We start from the raw sequence: 18,143 nt of genomic DNA on the forward strand, positions 1-18,143 counted from the left end.
TGCTTGTATTATCTCCCTGACTGCTCTTGCTATATATATTTGCTTAATATCTTATCCTTTCTTGCTTACAAAGAAATAAATCTACATACCTATGAGTTAGGAGCTTCTTTAAAATTTAAGAAAATATCAGTTCCTTAGAATAGAAATGTAAAGATACCTCCATTATGTTGAGTCGGTAAGAGAATTTAACAGATATTGACTATAGCAGGGAAAAAAAAAAAAAAACCCAACAAAAAACCCAGTAAAACAATATGCAGTTACAAAACAACAACAAACAACACAGTGATTTGAATAGCCCTAGGCTGCAGTCTTGCTCTTTGCTTTTTCTTTCTGCCTGCCTGAGACTCACAAAATGAAAGAACAGTTAAGCATTTCTCCATTGGCTGTGTAAAGGTCACATGAGGACAGCCTCTCTGATCACCCCGCTGATGTCTTCCACTGAGGAAGTGGAGGGACACTCTTCCTCCTTCTGTATTAGGGGCATTCCTGAGTTAAGATAGAATTAAATCAATCTATATTATGCAAAATAGATGCTGAGTAAGAGATGTTCCTGAGGTTATAGAAAATATGAGTTATCAAGTATAGAAATAAGTTGTTCCTCCACTATTTTGGAATTAATTTGATTCTCTTTTCCCTTTTTAAACTGCTAAAGAGAAGAAGAGTTTGGATAAATCTGACAGATACAAGAGCACCTTGTTTACCAGCTGAAACACAGTAGAACATGTCATACCTGCCACCCACCTCTGGAAGCCTCACCCTGCAAGACACAGAGCATTATTTACAGAACCACTGAAACTCCATGGTGTTTTGTCCCTTTGTCCTTTACTAGAAAAGACTTGTTAGCCTTTTCACAGGTTAAGGCTTTACATTTTCATCCATTTTACCAAACAACAGTCTTACTCCTACCTTCGACAGGGTTTATAAGGCTTCTTTCACAATTCAGATATAATTATTTGGACACAATATGCATAGCGCTGTGTACAGAGATGATGAGCATCTGAAGGGCTGTAGCGGAATGCATGGTCGTGCTGACCCAAAAAGACACTTCAAAAACTGAGATTGAAACCATCATGTATTCAGAAGCCATCACATCATATTCATCATATTCATTTGTGTGCGGAGTGTAGTGCAAATGTGGATATAAAAGCTGCTTATCTTCATTTTCTGTTACAGTGGGTTCTTGTGATTGTATGGAGTTGTATCAACCACAGAATCTCTACAGTGATGCTGTTTCTCTGCAAGGTAAAAGGCCTGCATTTTTGTGACTAAATCCAACTTGCATACAGAGGGCGGAGGAAAGATTATATCAGACGTGAACACACGGCAGCAGCCTGCACCCATCCCCTGCAATTCTTCCCTCAAATCCCCGTTAATCCGCTCCCTGCTTTCAGCTCAGATCCAGATTTCTACCATGTCGTGCCCCACATTTCTCACAAGGCCGGTGAGGCGGCACTCAGCGGCTGTTGGGTCACTGCTGCCACCTGGCGCCCAGCAGAGGCCGAGACCTGCAGCCCCGGGCCCGGCTGGAGCGGGGTGACGCCGGCTTGTCCTATCTCTTTTGTGAGGGAACTGCAGGCTTCCCAGCTGTCCGTAACTTACTGATCTGTTTTGGGCCTGTGTTTATCAAATACCAATTTATCAATATCTCCAGAGAAGGAGACTCCACAGCCTCTCTGTGCGACCTGTTCCTGTGCCCCGCTTTGTTATATTGAAGGCCTCAGTGCAAGAAACCCTGTTTTACCACTGACAGGAAGACACAATCACTTCTACTCTATTACTACTTTAAACTCCTCAGTTTCATCAACTATAAGCTACTGGTTTGTGCATTTAAGTCCCATTACAACTGTCTGCTGTTCTTTCTGTCATCTGTCATTCACCATTTAACACTAGCTCCTACATGCTATGAGGTTGTGCTATCAATCTGCGTAACTTTCACATAAAAATATCTCAGCCTCCTATATTTAGTCCAATATTTGCATAGGGATTCCCTGGAAATACCTGCAAACTGTTTTCACTGCTTTTTTTTTTTTTGTTGTTGTTCCCTTTATAAGCTCCCACTTTGTCATGGTTCACACAAAGAAGTTGGCAGTGATTAAACAACCGGTGTGCTGAGTTCCTTGTTTTTTGAGGGTAATTGTAAAATCCTTTAACATGCTTTTTTGTTGTTGTTTCCACTTGAACTTAGCCGATGAAAAAGCCTGTGAATCCTTCAAGTCATATGGAAAGCCCATGCAGCCAGCCTTTACATGTGCATATTTCTTTTTCACAGCAATTACATCTGACCCAGTGGACCATTTCCAATCACATCTATCTAAGCATTCACAGCTTGTGTTAGAGAAGAATAACCATTAGTCCCACAGATAACAGGCAAAAAAAAAATCCACAACATGAGATCAACCTATCTGAGGTCATAAAGAGCATCAATTTGTTAGAGAACATCTGTTAGAGCTCACACTTTAGAAACTGAAGATGACCCTTAAAAAGCACATCCATAGAAATTAAGCTTCCTTGACTATACAAGGCAATTAACTACTATTTTTAGAGATCTTCTTTGAAAATGAAAGGGTGTTTTCTCCAGCTCCTGCTTCAAGAATTGAATCTAGAAGGATGGTGGTACAAGAGTCTAGAGAACGTTTGAGAAATAGAGTCTGCAGAACTATCTTAGCTATCATGTTCTTGTTCTACTCTAAAACAAGATATAAGTTAATAGCAGGAGAAAAAAAAAAAAAAGAAAAAAGAAAGAAAGAAAAAAATCCAAGTACTACCAAATACAAACAACATCATCATTCACATATAAAGAGGGTTAAGTCAGAATTATTTAGTACGTCCTTCACTTCAGTGGTGAGTAGAGTCCATGATACTAAAGTGCAATATATATATCCAGTGTTACTGACAACAGCATTAAAGCAAACCTGTAATTCAGTAAAGACTTCAAGCACCCACAAACAGCTATCAGATATTTCATAGTTATAGAAAAGAGTAAAATTACCTAGCTGGTATGCTGGAATCCATGGACAGCATTTTGCATCTCTCTCTTAGGACTCATATTACATATTTCTAAAGCATAATTTTTAGTGAGTCTGTTTGTGCCTACTATTGGCCACCAGGTCCACAGACTATGATGGAAGTGCAACACACAGCCTGCATATTGACTGTAGTGATGCTGCTAGAGTGCTTGACTACGGCTGGTGTGAAGGAAACAATTAAACCCAAAATAAATGTGGTGGTGCCACCCACACAAAGTAAATATCCATCAAAAAGGTTATTTTACACTCTGCATCAGACCAAGTTCCAGCTGAGATCAAAAACATGTTGCAGATTGGACCAGTGAGTCAGACCTTATCTATTGTATTTTAAATGAATTTTATACTAAAATGAACATATGAAGGTGGGCAACATGACAGCATACTGACATTTTGGTCCCTGAGGCAACAGTGACTCAGTAATGACTGCTTTCCTCTGAGCCACAGAAATCTGTAGCTGATAACTCTGCAGCGCAGATAGCTGAGTCAGAAATGAGTCTCTGAACAGACTTGTGTTTTGGGGACAGAAGCTAATGTGATTGCACCTGCATGCATAGAAAAAATTCTGAATATCAGTTTCAGTAAGAAGAATAAGATATGGAGAAAACCTTTCCAGACAGCTCTACATTCAAATGTTCTATTTGAATACTGATATTTAAACACAGCTTGTGCAATAGCTTATGATAACTTTACCCTAAGGATTATGTTTCACATCATATTTGCACTCTGACGATACCAATCTATTTTTCATGAAAAATAAACAGATGTACCTGTATGGGATACTAATGTGAGCCAAAAATTCTAAGTAGTGGCAGAAATGCTTACCCCAGGTGATTTGTACAATATTATCATGAGCCCATAACAAGTTTTTCTAATGCTTGTTTGTTTTAATACATATATGATAGCACAAAAGGATATAAAAGATCTCTTAATTAAAAAACAAATGGAAGTTCACATTTCCATAGTGCAAGAGTAAGCACTGGGCACTTACATGGACGAATACTATCTGATTAAGACAAATGAATGCTACAAGCTCAATAGTTTCAATATCCTTGCAATGGCAGTGGAGAGGCAGAGTGCTCCTTATGAGTAACCTATAATACAACTTTGTCTTAAGTACTCTTCATTTTCCTAAAAACATTAATTATCCCAAGGCTGAAGCTATGTATCAGAATTCTTCAATGAAATTTGCTCAAACTAAAAGAGGTTCTTCACTTGTGCAGTTGCCTCAGTGAACAGGGTAGAAGTCACTGAAAAGCAATGTTTTGGTTAGAATTAATTGAGGTGATCTCCAAATGTATTTGTTTAGCATTTTATCTAATAAATAGAACAACCACTAGATTTTAGGAGGGAATCTGTTGGGTAGAACAGAGCTTTCCTTTGTCTTGGATGACTGAGGAAAAATCCAACACCATCCCCTCTCCACTGTCTAGCCCTAATCCTGACCCTCATGATAAGCATTGTGATCTGGGAAGAAACCTACCTAAAATAAAGTCAGTATAGCTTAATAGGTTTCTGGGTGGGTCCACTGAAATGAAGTGTAATGAAGTGACAGGACTAGAAGGAATAGTTTCAAGCTGTGGCAGGGGAGATTCAGGCTGGACATTAGGAAATATTACTTCTCAGAAAGGGTGGTCAGGCACTGGAATGGACTGCCCAGGGAGGTGGTGGAGTCACCAACCCTGGGGGTGTTCAAGGACCGATTGGATGTTGTACTGAGGGACATGGTTTAGTGGGAGTTATTGGTGAACAGTTGGACTGGATGATCTTTTAGGTCTTTTCCAACCTTGGTGATTCTATGATTCTAAGTTCTGAGCATCTAGAGGAGGTATCTGTGGCTGAAGAAAGTAATGTTTCCAAAAGAAAGATTAATCAAGGTGAAACCACAAATGCAAGATTGCTTTGTGTGGCTTTCTTTGTTGATTACTTCTTACAAAGTGTTAAACCTTCCACTAGATATTAGTTCTGCAGTCTGAGGTGATAGTCCACAATTCAAACTAAAGCAGCATGACTCTTCAACATATAAGATGTTGCCTTTGTACTGCTCCTTTACAACATGACAAAGGAGACACAGATTGAAAAACATGTTAATTAGGTACAGTTGGAATCTAGAAATTAATAAGTATTTGTCTTAGAACAATGTTGTAATAATGAACAGCTAGGGAGCACTTTGCCTCTCTTAAAAAATTAGTTAATAAAAATTAATTTGAAATGTCAAAGGAGTTGCCAGATACTATTCTACAGATTTGCCCTCGTTCAGCAGGGCTCTAACTCAAGGGTGTCCAACTTTTGGACTTGCTTAGACTGCACTGAGCAATGAGAAATTGTCTTGGGGCTGCATTAAGATGCATAATATAGGTAACGTATAGAAGCAGCGAAACTTATATATTTATTATATGTTAAAAAAGAGAGAGAGAGAGGGAGGGCAACAAACATAAAACTAGTGGGACACTTGGCCTTGCAAGTTAAACTTATCACAGAATTATCACAGAATTATCAAGGTTGGAAAAGACCTAGAAGATCATCTAGTCCAACCATTACCAATACTTCCCAGCTAAATCATATTCATCAACACAACATCCAGACGTTTCTTGAACACTCCCATGGTCGGTGACTCCACCACCTCCCTGGGCAGTGCATTCCAATGCCTGACTACCCTTTCCAAGAAGTAATACTTCCTAATGTCCAGTCTGAATCTCCCCTGGTGCAGCTTAAAACCCTTCCCTCTAGTTCTATCATCGATTACACGAGAGAAGAGCCCAACCCCCAGCTCACTACAACCCCCCTTCAGGAATTTATAGAGAGCAAATGCATGAATAATGTGTGACGGTGAAGCAAGGGATCTTTCTTTCTGGTAACAAAGGTCTTAAAAAGTCCAGTCAAAGTACATAACCAATTTTTGGAGTTCAATGTCTTAATGCAACTCTGTACCTTCCAACTGCAAATTCATATTCATTCATATTTATGTCAAATGGATTTGCAAATATATTGAAAAATGGGTGATTTTTTAGAAACCATATAACCTATTCTCAAATTCCTACATCAAAATGTACAAAAATATGCACAGCTGCATATTTTTGACTGTTCACATGTCCGTGTTTAGCCAAATGCATGAAATTGCCAATACTTGAGCTTGCTATAGTTTAAATCTCATTTTAAATGCTGTTATTGTTTGAAACTTAGTATTGATAAGCTGATTTTTACCTTGAAGATGCGAGAACTACAAAATTACTCAACAAGTGACACAAGCACATGTAATGTGTAGCATGTGTGGGTTTCAGTTTCAGTTCAAATGAATGTGAGGCAGTGTGAAAGACAGCCTGCACTGTGCCCTCCCCTCCACAGCACTCCACTGTCACCCACGCAGTTCACACTCGAGCTACACACAATCTTCTTATGAAAAATATCACCAAAATTCATATAATATTGTTAGAAGTTTACAACCCTCTGAGGCCACATTCCTGGCTGTCCAGGGCTGTAGGTTGGACAGGTCTGGTTTAGTGGTAGACCTGGCAGTGCTGTGTTAACTGTTAGACCTGATGACCATAGAGGTGTCTTCCAACCCAAATGACCCAAATCACTGAATGGTTTGAGTTAGAAAGGGCCCCACGGATCATCAAGTTCCAGCTCTCTGCCACACACAGGGCCACCAACCTCCAGGTCAGGCGCTGGACCAGGTTTCCCAGGGCCCCATCCAACCAGGCCTTGAACACCTCCAGGGATGGAGCATCCACAGCCTTGACAGCCTTTCTGGGCAGCCTGTTCCAGCACCTCACTACTCTCTTTGAAGAACTTCCCCCTGACATCCAATCTTATCTTCTTGAGCTTAAAACAATTCCCCTTTGTCTTATCACTATCTATTCTAGTAAAATGTTGATTCCCCTCCTTTTTATAATCACAGAATCACAGAATGACCCGTGTTGGAAGGGACCTCAAGGATCATGTAGTTCCAACCCCCCTGCCTGGCAGGGCCACCAAACATACACCTTTACTAGATCAGGTTGCCCAGGGCCCCGTCCAACCTGGTCTTGAACACCTCCAAGGACGGGGCATCCACAACCTCCCTGGGCAGCCTGTTCCAGGGCCTAACCACTCTCCTAGTGAAGAACTTCCCCCTAACATCCAACCTAAATCTTCCCTCTTTTAACTTAAAACCATTTTCCCATGTCCTGCTATTATCAGCCCTTTCAAAGAGTTTACTCCCCTCCTGGGAGTAAGTTCCCTTCAGGTATTGAAAGGCTGCAGTGAGGTCACCTCGCAACCTTCTCTTCTCCAGGCTGAACAAACCCAACTCCCTCAGCCTGTCCTCATAGGGGAGGTGCTCCAGCCCCCTGATCATCTTTGTGGCCCTCCTCTGGACCCTTTCCAAAATCTCCATATCTTTTTTGTACTGAGGGCTCCACACCTGGACACAGTACTCCAGATGGGGCCTCACAAGAGCCGAGTAGAGAGGGACAATCACCTCCCTATCCCTGCTGACCACCCCTCTCCTGATGGAGCCCTGGATCCCATTTGCTTTCCGGGCTGCCAGAGTGCACTGCTGGCTCATGTTAAGTCTCTCGTCCATAATCCCCTTTTAAATACCAGAAGCCTGCAATGAGGTATACTCACAGCATTCTCTTCTCCAGGAAGAAAAAGGCCAGCTACCTCAGCATTTCTTCGTAGGGAAGGTGCTCCAGTCCACTGATCATCTTCATGGCCCTCCTCTAAACCCTCTCCAGCAGCTTCCTTGTACTGGGGCACTAGGCATCACTGAGCAACAGACTATGACATCACCAGGTAATGGACTGTGACTGCATGGCCCTCGCTGCTTGTATTGGGGTGCCAGCAGAGCCTGGCTCAGTCTGGACTGAACCTGAGGTAGGTTGCAAAAAACATTTTTTAGGTCTTATTTTTTCATGAGGGCCACCTGTGGCAACCTGGGCCAAAGTTTAGCCATGACATAAGTATAGGGTTAGGGAAAGGGTCAGGGTGGTTAAAGGCTAAGACTAAAATGGCTGTTGGAGTGGAGTTGCTTAGAGGATGCCAGTAGAAGCTGTAAAATGTAAAAAGATTTTTTGCCACTGCTTCTGAACTACTTGTCTATTTTCTTCTATGCTAGTCCGGACCCAAGGCTAAGTCAAGCTCAAGATTTAAAGCCAGGTTCGGTTCCAGGCTGGGAAAGAGTCATAGATTTACCATTGGTGTAAAGTTGAAAAGGAGCTGCCTAAAAAGCTGTAGGCTGCTAAAGGCCCTCAGCCTTGGTCTTAGCCTCTACTGAGCTTTACATAGAGCTTTACATAGAGCTTTCCCAGCCCTTTGCAGCTCCAGTGGCAGATCTACCATTTGTGCTTCGTTCAGCCCTACACCTAGCCCTAAGTAAGTTATGCTCGTCGCACAGCCTACTTCTCTGTTGGCTAAGTGATGCAACAGGGCAGACATGCCCTGGGCTCTGCTATGAAATCTCCTGAGGTTTCCAGACACTTATCTCTACTCAGAGCTACAACCAGCGTCACTTTAATGGATGACACACAGTTAAATAACGTGACCGTCACTAGAGGGCAGAACAGTCCACAGGAATTCAATGGCAAAGGGCTAGGAAGGAAGGCTTAGGAAGACTCTGATAGTCCATATCACACAAAAATTAGTAACGCCTGGCTGGACTTTCTTTCCATGACACACCTCAGAAATGAAGACCCTTTTTAAAACACTGGACATATTTTCCAAGTGAGCAGCTAACAGTGATTCCTCTCACTTACAGTTACCTGCCACAGAGCATATGAGGATCCTGTTCTTTTGGCACTTTCTGAACACAACTGCTGACTATTTCCATGCCGCATATAAGTCACAGATTCAGATGCTTGCACACATTTCTGCCTTTCCTTTGAAAATGAGGTTGGAAAACAAATGCATCTTCTTGCCTTCTACATTCAACCAGCTCTCCAGGGAAAATCTTTCCCCAGGTCCATGAAAATTTGCCCACAGCTGTCCACATTAAAGCCTAGGTCATATAACTCACTATGGGCAGATACCCATACTCAATATGCTGTGAGACTGAGCTGAGGGGCTAACTGTGATTGCCATGTCACTTTGCAGTCTGTGCCAGCCATGATACCAAGCACTGTGCTATACTGCTCTCCTTTCCTATGGAGATATGGCACTCAAACTACTGCCTATATACCTACCTACCCCTGCCATTAGATCTTCTATTAGTTTCAAGGCCTGGAATACCGTGACTGTACTTGTAGTATGGATCCAAATTAGTATGGATCCAAATCCTGTGATAAAATAGCAACTTTGCAAGGGATGGAAGGATGTCTCCTTTACTTTCAAGAACAGTTGAGCTATGTGAGACCCTGGAGACTTAACCCTTCACTTCCAGTCCTCATCCTCATGTCCGTGCATATGAGAAGCTGTCTTTGCTATTGTACCTGGAGCACCACTGGGCTGTGAACCACGGGCAGTTTGCCCCACAGCAAGTATGCATGTGAGTGTGTGTGTAAGAGACCAGCATCTCAACAAAGCATGAGAGAGAAATCATCATGTAATCTTGGACTTTGTGGACAAGTAAAACTGAAATACAGACAAAAACTCACTCAAGATGCTTCTAATAGTGGTGTGCAATGTGTGTAGAGTAGTACCCAAGCACTACTCAGTTGCTGTGGGTCAAACACTGGGCATTTGGTAGTGAGGAGAGTTAATCTAATCTGACAGCAACTGGACTGTGAAGGAATTCCTATTTGTCCCCTTTACTTTCCTGGGAGGTCAATGTTCAGTCAAAATTACACAACTAGCTTTGCTCGATAGCCAGTAATGAAAGGCATTTGAAAAGGGGTGGGTTTATCCCACATATATCAAGCACAACTTTTAGAACTAGCCCACACTGTTCCAGTGCTTCTGCTTTATGTTTTGTGGCTTTCTGAAATCCTTTCATAATTTTTAGGAAGGGGAGGATAAAACTGAATCAAACTGCTGATAGTGATACAAATGAAGGCTGACTTTTTCAGCGTTGGGAAAAGCTGTCCTATGGACCCTACTGAGGAAACGACTCTTTGAAATTTGATGAAATATAAGCTAGAAGAAGCTTTAGAAGATACCTATTGGGGCTTGGAATCGGAGACAGTGATTGGGATAAGCCCCATAGTTATACCTCTCTGTGTTAGAAAAGGAGATCAGATCCCACTTGCACAGCTCTCCTTCCAGCCTGCTCAGAGGGCTGAGCCTGCCCTACTTCTCTGCTCTTCCTGAGGAGCTTTGTTTCTAGCAGGCAATATATTACTGCAACACATTTTCTTCTTTATTTTCGAATCCCACTGCTCCACATCTCCAATAACAGTCCAAAGGAATTAATCCTGTAACTTTAATGTTACAGTTATCTGAGTTTGAACTTCCCTTCCTTCCTCCCTTTCGCAGTCCAAATCTTTCTGTCTCTTGACACAAAATCTATAAATTACAAAGGAAAGCAGATGTAGCTGTTGCATAATAAGTCACTGTATATCTGTGACAAGATATCAAAGCTGTATCTTAAACTAGTCAGGAATTTCAATGAGAATAGCTATGTTCTTTAATAGCTGTGTTTGTGTATTGTTTTTTAATTGTGATCCATGTGACCTACATGAAGCAAGAAGACAAATGTGGCCATAGTGATGTGGTAATTCTGCTGGCAACAACATCTCTCACTGCTATGTTGATGAGTGTCTGAGACAAAATTTATGGCTGGGCTTTGTTATGCCATGCACTACGTAAATCACTAAGACAAAAAGAAAGAGTGAATTATGACTAAGCATTTATTTGATCTCACTCTCCTGCATCTAAAACAACCCCACATGTAAAAATAAATACATAAATAAATAAATAAATAAGCTAAATATATTATGAGCAGTTATAATGAACAAACTGATATTCAGGCTTTTAATTTCTGCATACGCATAAAGGTGGTAGCATAGAGCCTTCATAGATCGTTATATGGATAATCAAATTATTGGGGAGCTATATTCAGCAGTTTTAGAGTGAATCTGTGGGAAACTCTTCAGTGCACAGTCCTTAATATAAAGCAGAAATGATTACCAAATACCACACATTTCATCACTGGCCATGAAATAACTTGTTTCCTGCTTCTTCTTGCCATAGCATACCTTGCAGAGTCACATACCTTGCCCCGTGCATTGCATACTGAAGAAGATGTGAAGGCTGCCTTTTTGGCACAGCTCTTCTTTGAAATCGAGCTTCTGGAGGACTCCCACAGTCAGACAGATGTGGCCTCAGAGCAGATCCGGCACTTGTTAGTCTGGCTGTCTATTGGACTCAGGCCTTTAACATACGCTTTGTGGTACCGTAGTCAGTTACATTCAGTGAGGATGAGGATTCTGCAGGGGGTTTGAGGACAATTCTCAGGTGGAAACATTCATTCATTCCAAAGCTGAAATTCTGTGGCCAACAGACCCTCATCTCTGTTTCACTTGTTGCAGCTATAAAAGTAAAAGTAGCTGCAGACACTAGAAAACCTGAGACAAGGACTTATCTGAAGCACCTTAACTTGCATTGGAGCATATCTCTGTTCACGACAGCAACTCTTACACAGTGTGAAAATCCAAGCAACGCGTAATCAGTACCATACATTTGTTGCCCCTAGAGTTACTCCAAGCCTTGTCCTCTGTATCATTTATTCTCATTGGTGAATTCTCATTTTGTATCCCCTGCTTCTGGTTCATTCAAAGCGACAATGAACATATGTGCAAGTCCATAACATCTTTAAGCACATGCATCTAGATTCTCTGCCTTATTTTCAGAAATCTTAAACATCATTTGTAGCAAGGGAGATAGAAAAGTAGAACAGAAAGAGAATTAACCATTTGTAGGTACCTAACATAGCAGAAACTGTCTAATCTCATATCCTTAGGTTTTGCCTAGAGTTCCCTTATCTGTACAGGGCACCTTCTTGAAGCAGTACAGATCAGTTTTCTCATCATCAAAACCATCAGCAGTTTTAAAAGAGGAACGCTAACAGGAGAACAGGCAAGAAATGTAGCAGAACAATATGGGGTGTAGAGATCTAGAACTAAACTAAACCAGGCTGGGAGATGATGGTGTGCAATTTGTAACAGTAGAACCGAAAGTACTCAGGAGTCCTGAGGCACTTCTGGATGTTCCTCAGCTCCATACTTTCTCTACAGCCTGTGTCCATTTATGAGTTTCTCAGGGGTGCTTTGCCATGGAAGCAAAGAATGAAAACCGAGCATAACATTTCCTCAATACAGGCTTCATAAAAAATTTAATATACTCTCAACAAAACCCAGAAATGTCTAAAGATGTCAAAAAAGAAAAGTTAGGTAGTGCCTCATTGATCCCTGGCCTTTCCAAGAATATGATGTTGCATTTCATTTATTATATCCTTCAACAACAAAAGCACACAAATGTGGTGCACAGTGAACACTCTCTTTCCTTAGGTGATTATTGCCTCACTGTATGTGCCCTGACTTTGATGGTATGCTTGCTGAAACTGAAGACTCTCATTAGGAATGAAAATTTGTCTTGATCTGTCTGCACAAATGTGCTCTGGCAAAATCTGATCAGAGTAATGCAGCAATGAAAGTTTGATCTAAGCTGTTTGTTCTTGTCAGCTCCACAGTCACTCAGTATGAAATGCCACAGACTGGAGACTTCCCTCCCCCAAGGCAAAACTTGTGTGTGACACATACCCAATCACTTGGGGACAGCTCAAAGGCAGAAAACAAGGGATGCAAAGAATTGGGATAAAACTTCAAGGCTAAGAATGCAAGTAAAACCATCACACCTTCATAAATGTCAGCATCAACTGTTTTCTCAGGATAAGCCTAAGATCAGAGGGATCTGTAGGGAAGGTTCTGTAGGAAATACACCCTGGTCTGGCAGGAGAGAACAAGACACAGTTGGACATCCAAGTGTCTGAGATGAAACCCATCTGTATCATCTCATAAATCTGCCAGAGTAAACAAAGGAATATATGTAAGCTATGTGGCTTTTATATAGAGCAAATATACACTTAATCTTCTAGTGAATCACCTTTTTCACACAAAGATCATCAGTGATCCCTAGCAGAACAGCTGCTCAGTCACATTCGGCTGTGGCCTCAGAAAACTCCCACACCAATGTCATGAGTAAAAAGCTATAAAAGAGCTGTTCTGCCAGGTTGGAGGGTCAAATAGCAGCCTGTAAATGTTTTTTATAGAGGAGAACGCGACTAGAGATATTCATCCTTCTCTCTTAATGGCCTTATGCAGAAGCAAAGACCAAGAGAATTTTTCATAAGATAGTAAAACATAAGTTCTGTCATAAGAAATAAATCATTTCCATCACATTTGATTTTTAATTTTGTTGGGACTATGAGTCTAGGCTTTGAAGTTGCCTTGGTTTTATTATTTCATCTCTCATATATTCTTTATTCTTTACAATCGTCATTTTGATCTTTAAGAACAGATAAGTGGTTTTATTTGCCGTAACAAAAAGTGCATGTGCATATTCACTTGTGCACATATCTGACTGACAGTCCCTCCTGGATACATCTGAATCCATTGGCCAAATCTGAGTAAGAAAGGTCTTCAAGTTTTCATTTCTCTGTTGCATGGAGCATAGAGAAGATGTGAGGAGACCGTACTTCCTCCCTATGGAGAAGGTCTGCATCTCCAGGTACAGCAGTGTCGGTTCCAAAGCTTCAGTGGTTTTGCTGTACAGTCACTTGTTTCCAATACAGGCAAGGAAAATCCCTTCTACTGGGAATTCTCAAGGGTCATGGTGGCTTCTGAGGATTGTCTGTAGGGGATTTTACCCTGATACTTGGCAGACTGACCTATTCACAAACTATGTAACAGTATTATCTTTCATCTGAGACATGCAGAAAAGTTATCAGTACCAAAGCAGTAAGGAACTGAGTAATGGTTGATCACCACAGAGTGTCACTGCACTGACAGAGTGTGTTTGTCTGGTTTTTTTTCTATAATTCATTAGGTGGAATAAAGATAAGACACTTTTAAGTGAGTGCACAGATAACTTTATTTTTTCTTAGAGTCTCTCTGCAAGTAGCAGAAGTGCTATGGATTCAATGTTCCTCTGCTCTGCTCAGAGGGAGAAGGTAGAAGAGGGTGGATCTTTTGTATCTATGTCCTAGCCTATGGCCTAGTTCTGTAGCTGTATTTGCACTGTATTCACACTGTGTTCCTGTCCTCACCATTCTGATGCTTCTAATTTAATACACATTTTGACAGTAAATGCATTATTGTTAGGAAGCCCCAAAACTGTTCTCATCATTCATTGTGAACTGTAACAACCATGAGACTTCTCTACCAGGTACCACAATCTTCAGAATATAGCCCAAAACAGAGAACCCTGGGACCTGAGCTTTCAAAGTGTTTCCACTTGCTTGCTGACATGGTTCCATAGATTTCTGCTTTCATTCTCCTCACCTTGCTTCCGTAGACAATCGCAAAGTCAGACAATACTGAGCCCCACTACTGAAGAGTACAAGTACATTGGCATTAAGAGAAGCAAACCCAGAAATGAAAAAAACAAAACACAATGTCTTTTTTGCATAAACTTTTTCCCGCAGGAACGCAAGGCAAGATGGCAGGTCTAATGAACCATCAACTGGAATGAAGGCTCTCTTTCTCATCATCAAGCACTGTGAACGTTAATGCTACCCTGTGCTTCCATGTGGGATCACTACATCTCTGTCCTGCTGCAGCATATAAAAAGTCACAGCCACCTACCTTCTTGAAGGAGTTGATTTCCACTTACCAATGAGTTACACTTCTGCTTTTCAAGAGACAGAATTTGACCGCCTCCTAGTTTTAGAAGTTCTTCCTACTTTCTCCAACCATACTGAATCCTACCATTAGATGAGTCTACACATCTACTGTGGTCACCTGTATCTGGCGCTACCTGCCCAGTTTTCTCCAACTCCTTCTGAGACCTATGAAGTTCTTCATCTTTTTCCTTCAGTCAAGACCAATATCAAGAAAAATCTGTTTTTTCCTCTTAGCCTAATCAGACACTCTTCAGCTTCTTCAAAATTACCACTACAGTTTGTAGACTGGAGAATAGAAAAGGCAACTGCCCCAGTGATCTCAGTTATAATCAACTGTTCCGTTTTGATGGATATTTATTCTTTTTCTCCCAACCCGCAGAATATTTCCAGTTCTTGGAAAAGGAAGGACGGGGAGCTGTTTCCTCCACTACTTTAATCTGCAAGACTGCTAGATGGGGCAGGTTTTGTAAAAGCAACAGTAATTTCAGTAGAGAGATGCTTCTTCTCCTGTAAGTCTGAAACTAATTGTATTTCCAGTCAAAATAAATCACATTAAAAAAATAAAATAATGAATGTAGTATATTTATGTAGCAAGAATTTCTGATATCTACGGTTACACATTAATATATTTATATAAACATTAGGCTTTAAAAGCACAGAGACACAGGTCTATGGGAAAAAGGCTTTGAGATGTGGGATCAAACATCATCCAAAACATGCCAGATTTCAGCATGTTCTATTGAAGTCATGATGTGTTATCTAATGATCATAGTTAGAGATTAGCACATGTCCTTCTGGAAAGATGGATTTCTCCAGCTGTCAGATTGAAGAATTCAGGTCTAGGGAGATGACACTAATGTAAAACTGCCCATGAACAGGACAGAATGCCCATGTCAATCAGTTCTTGTCATCCCAAATATTTATCATAGGATGCTTTATAACAAGGTCGCAAAAAATGCATGACAGACCAATTCTAGCTGTAAAGAAAACCTCCAATATTTTCCATCATCAAAAGATAATGCTAAAAAAGTGTTGAGGAGTGATGTTACACCCATGAAATGGGTTCCCACATGCTCATCTTTGAAGAGGCTGAAAACAAGACATTTTTCCCTGAACACCAAGGAAGGAACATAAATTGAGAGATTTCAGTGGGAATATGATCTCATTACTTTCCGTGGAGGGAGCATTAGTAATACTCAGGCTGATGAGACTAAGGGAGCAGACTTGACACCATACATGCTGCAAACCAAAAACTCAAATGCAGGGAGTCTATGACTGCTACTCCAGAAGCAGCACAGACTGCAGAGCAGCACTGTGATTTGTCAATAGGCCCAAGGTATGAGAAATGATCCCACTTTGCATAGTGTGTTCCTCGCACAAAGTCTACCCATGCACTCTGCAGAACAACAAAAGGAGACCAGGGCAGCTGGGAAACAGAATGCAGGAAAGGGAATTGCCCACAAAATCAGGCTGCACAAATTCATGATCAGGCTGCTGCTGCGAGTTAGCATCATCCTTCCTATGAAATCCAGTGAAGAGAATAAGATTTTCATTTCACAGTATCACAGTATCACAGTCTGGTGCGGGTTGGAAGGGACCTTAGAGATCATCTAGTCCAACCCCTGGGATTCGAGCCTCCTGTGTAGCAGAGCAGCACTTCTACCACTTGCGCCACAGGGGGGATTCGAACATCGGGCCTCTGGTGTTGCAAGCGGCACTTCTACCACTGCGCCACCGGAATATCTCCAATTTTTAACAGAAATAATTTAAACGCAAGTCATAATAATAAAAAAAAAAAGAACAGTCTTCAGCAAAGGACTAATCTTCACCTCTTCTTTGTATCTTGTTATCTTTTCTTAACCTCCCTCTTTCATAGGTAATACTAATATTTGTCTAGTCTTCATGTTATATCGTGTATCTTGAAAGTGAAGAAGGAGGCCAAGTAGTAGTCATAAAGAAACCAAAGTGTGAAAACAAAGCAAGCAGAAGTACACAAAGATCAGTTGTGTGGCTTGTAACACCCATGTCCCAGTTCACTTCACTTTACCCTATTCCTTCATGGTCTTTTCTGATGAGGAAAACAATGTTACAGAGCTTCTGGTTTATAATCCACACTGGTGAATAAAAACCTTTCCTATTTCACACATTTGAAGAAGCAACATGAGTAGTCAATTTCTATTTTGCAGCACTGCTTAAGTTCTTTTTGAAAGCACAACAGACATTGCTGTTGATTCCCTTCCTACAAGGAGAAATTTGAAGTCTTCACAACAAAATCTGAATCTTGAGAAAATAATTCAGAATTTTTCTCAAGGTCTTTATAGCCAGGCACATTGTGTCTTATTTAACATAAAAGAAGGTCTTAAAATCTGCCCCTTACAATTTAGATGACTCCAGTGAAATGTCCAAGGAATAATTCTGGACACAGAATAAATCTCACGTAGTCCAAATCTAATTAAATCCCCATTAAAATCCGTGTCTATTTTAATAGAAAATTTCAGGTCAATATGTATACCTACTTCTTTTTTCCTGCCTTGGAGATTTCCATAAAGTGAGACTGTGAGTTGTTTCCTGCCTAGCTGCATACAGTTATCATAAGGATGCCTTCTCAGACCAGCGTGATGTTGGGGCTACATCAGAGACTCCCAATGAGCAATGTGAGAATTCATTTCTCACACGTTTGTCATGGACTTCTTTTAGTTTGACCTTTAGGAGGATCCTCCATAAAACTGATGGTGATTCATCTTCACTGTTGATAAGCATAACTACCTCTGGTGCTATAAAAAAAATCTACGATTCTTTCCATATGTACCGTCTTATTCAAGAAAGCAGTAACCTGGGTGCATGTACCTCAGCATCTTTAAATGTTTCAAGCTTCAGGAAGACTCACAGCAGTAGAGAACAAGGCCCAGCTACCTATTTTTGATATCCTTAGAGGATGAACAGTGACTTAGAGAAGAGGCTGTCAATGAGCTATTCAACATGGCTGAATGTCTCGTGTCTACACTTCTGTTTTAAAGGGAGGGATTGCTCCTTTTTAGCACTGTAATACCACATATGTCTTAGCTGTATTAAATAAAGTATAAATCCTTGTTTTCCATTGCATACAGATGAAAATTCTATTCTTCCTCTTTAACAGGTGGCTTTCTTTTTCTTTTCCCAGCTTTCTGCTCTCATTGCACTTAGCAGTACCACCCCCGTGAAGGAAATGTGCAGATAGAATTGAGATGTGTGGGATGTTATGACTACAGTGACCTGTGTTCTTAAATTCATTCAGATCAGTGATTAATTTTTCTTACAGTTACAGAAAGCTGCAAGCTAGAGGCACAGAAGGACATTAGTAAAATAACAGTGAGCTTGGCCAG

At 40.9% G+C, this 18,143-nt stretch overlaps 1 protein-coding gene across 5 annotated transcripts in view; it reads left to right on the top strand.

The window, feature by feature from the left end:
• The window catches only part of LOC116652980 (uncharacterized), a 40,504-nt gene extending 25,157 nt beyond the window's left edge, over positions 1-15,347 (top strand). For 3 of the 5 annotated variants that reach the window (XR_014943321.1, XR_014943322.1, XM_085539403.1), the window contains 3 exons: positions 1,174-1,242; positions 7,652-7,883; positions 14,584-15,347. Coding sequence is in view for 2 of the 5 variants with exons in the window: in XM_085539404.1 (XP_085395530.1) it covers positions 1,174-1,242; positions 7,652-7,802; positions 14,584-14,630 (267 nt within the window). In the remaining 3 variants the exon portion in view is untranslated. The remainder of the gene's footprint in view (positions 1-1,173; positions 1,243-7,651; positions 7,884-14,583) is intronic. The other 2 variants (XM_085539404.1, XM_085539405.1) reach the window with 1 other exon arrangement.
• Positions 15,348-18,143: the final 2,796 nt, after the last annotated feature.

This window comes from Coturnix japonica, chromosome 2, assembly GCF_054131305.1.
Source record: "Coturnix japonica strain WE chromosome 2, WE-NBRP24, whole genome shotgun sequence".
In the NCBI taxonomy this organism is placed as follows: Eukaryota; Metazoa; Chordata; class Aves; order Galliformes; family Phasianidae; genus Coturnix; species Coturnix japonica.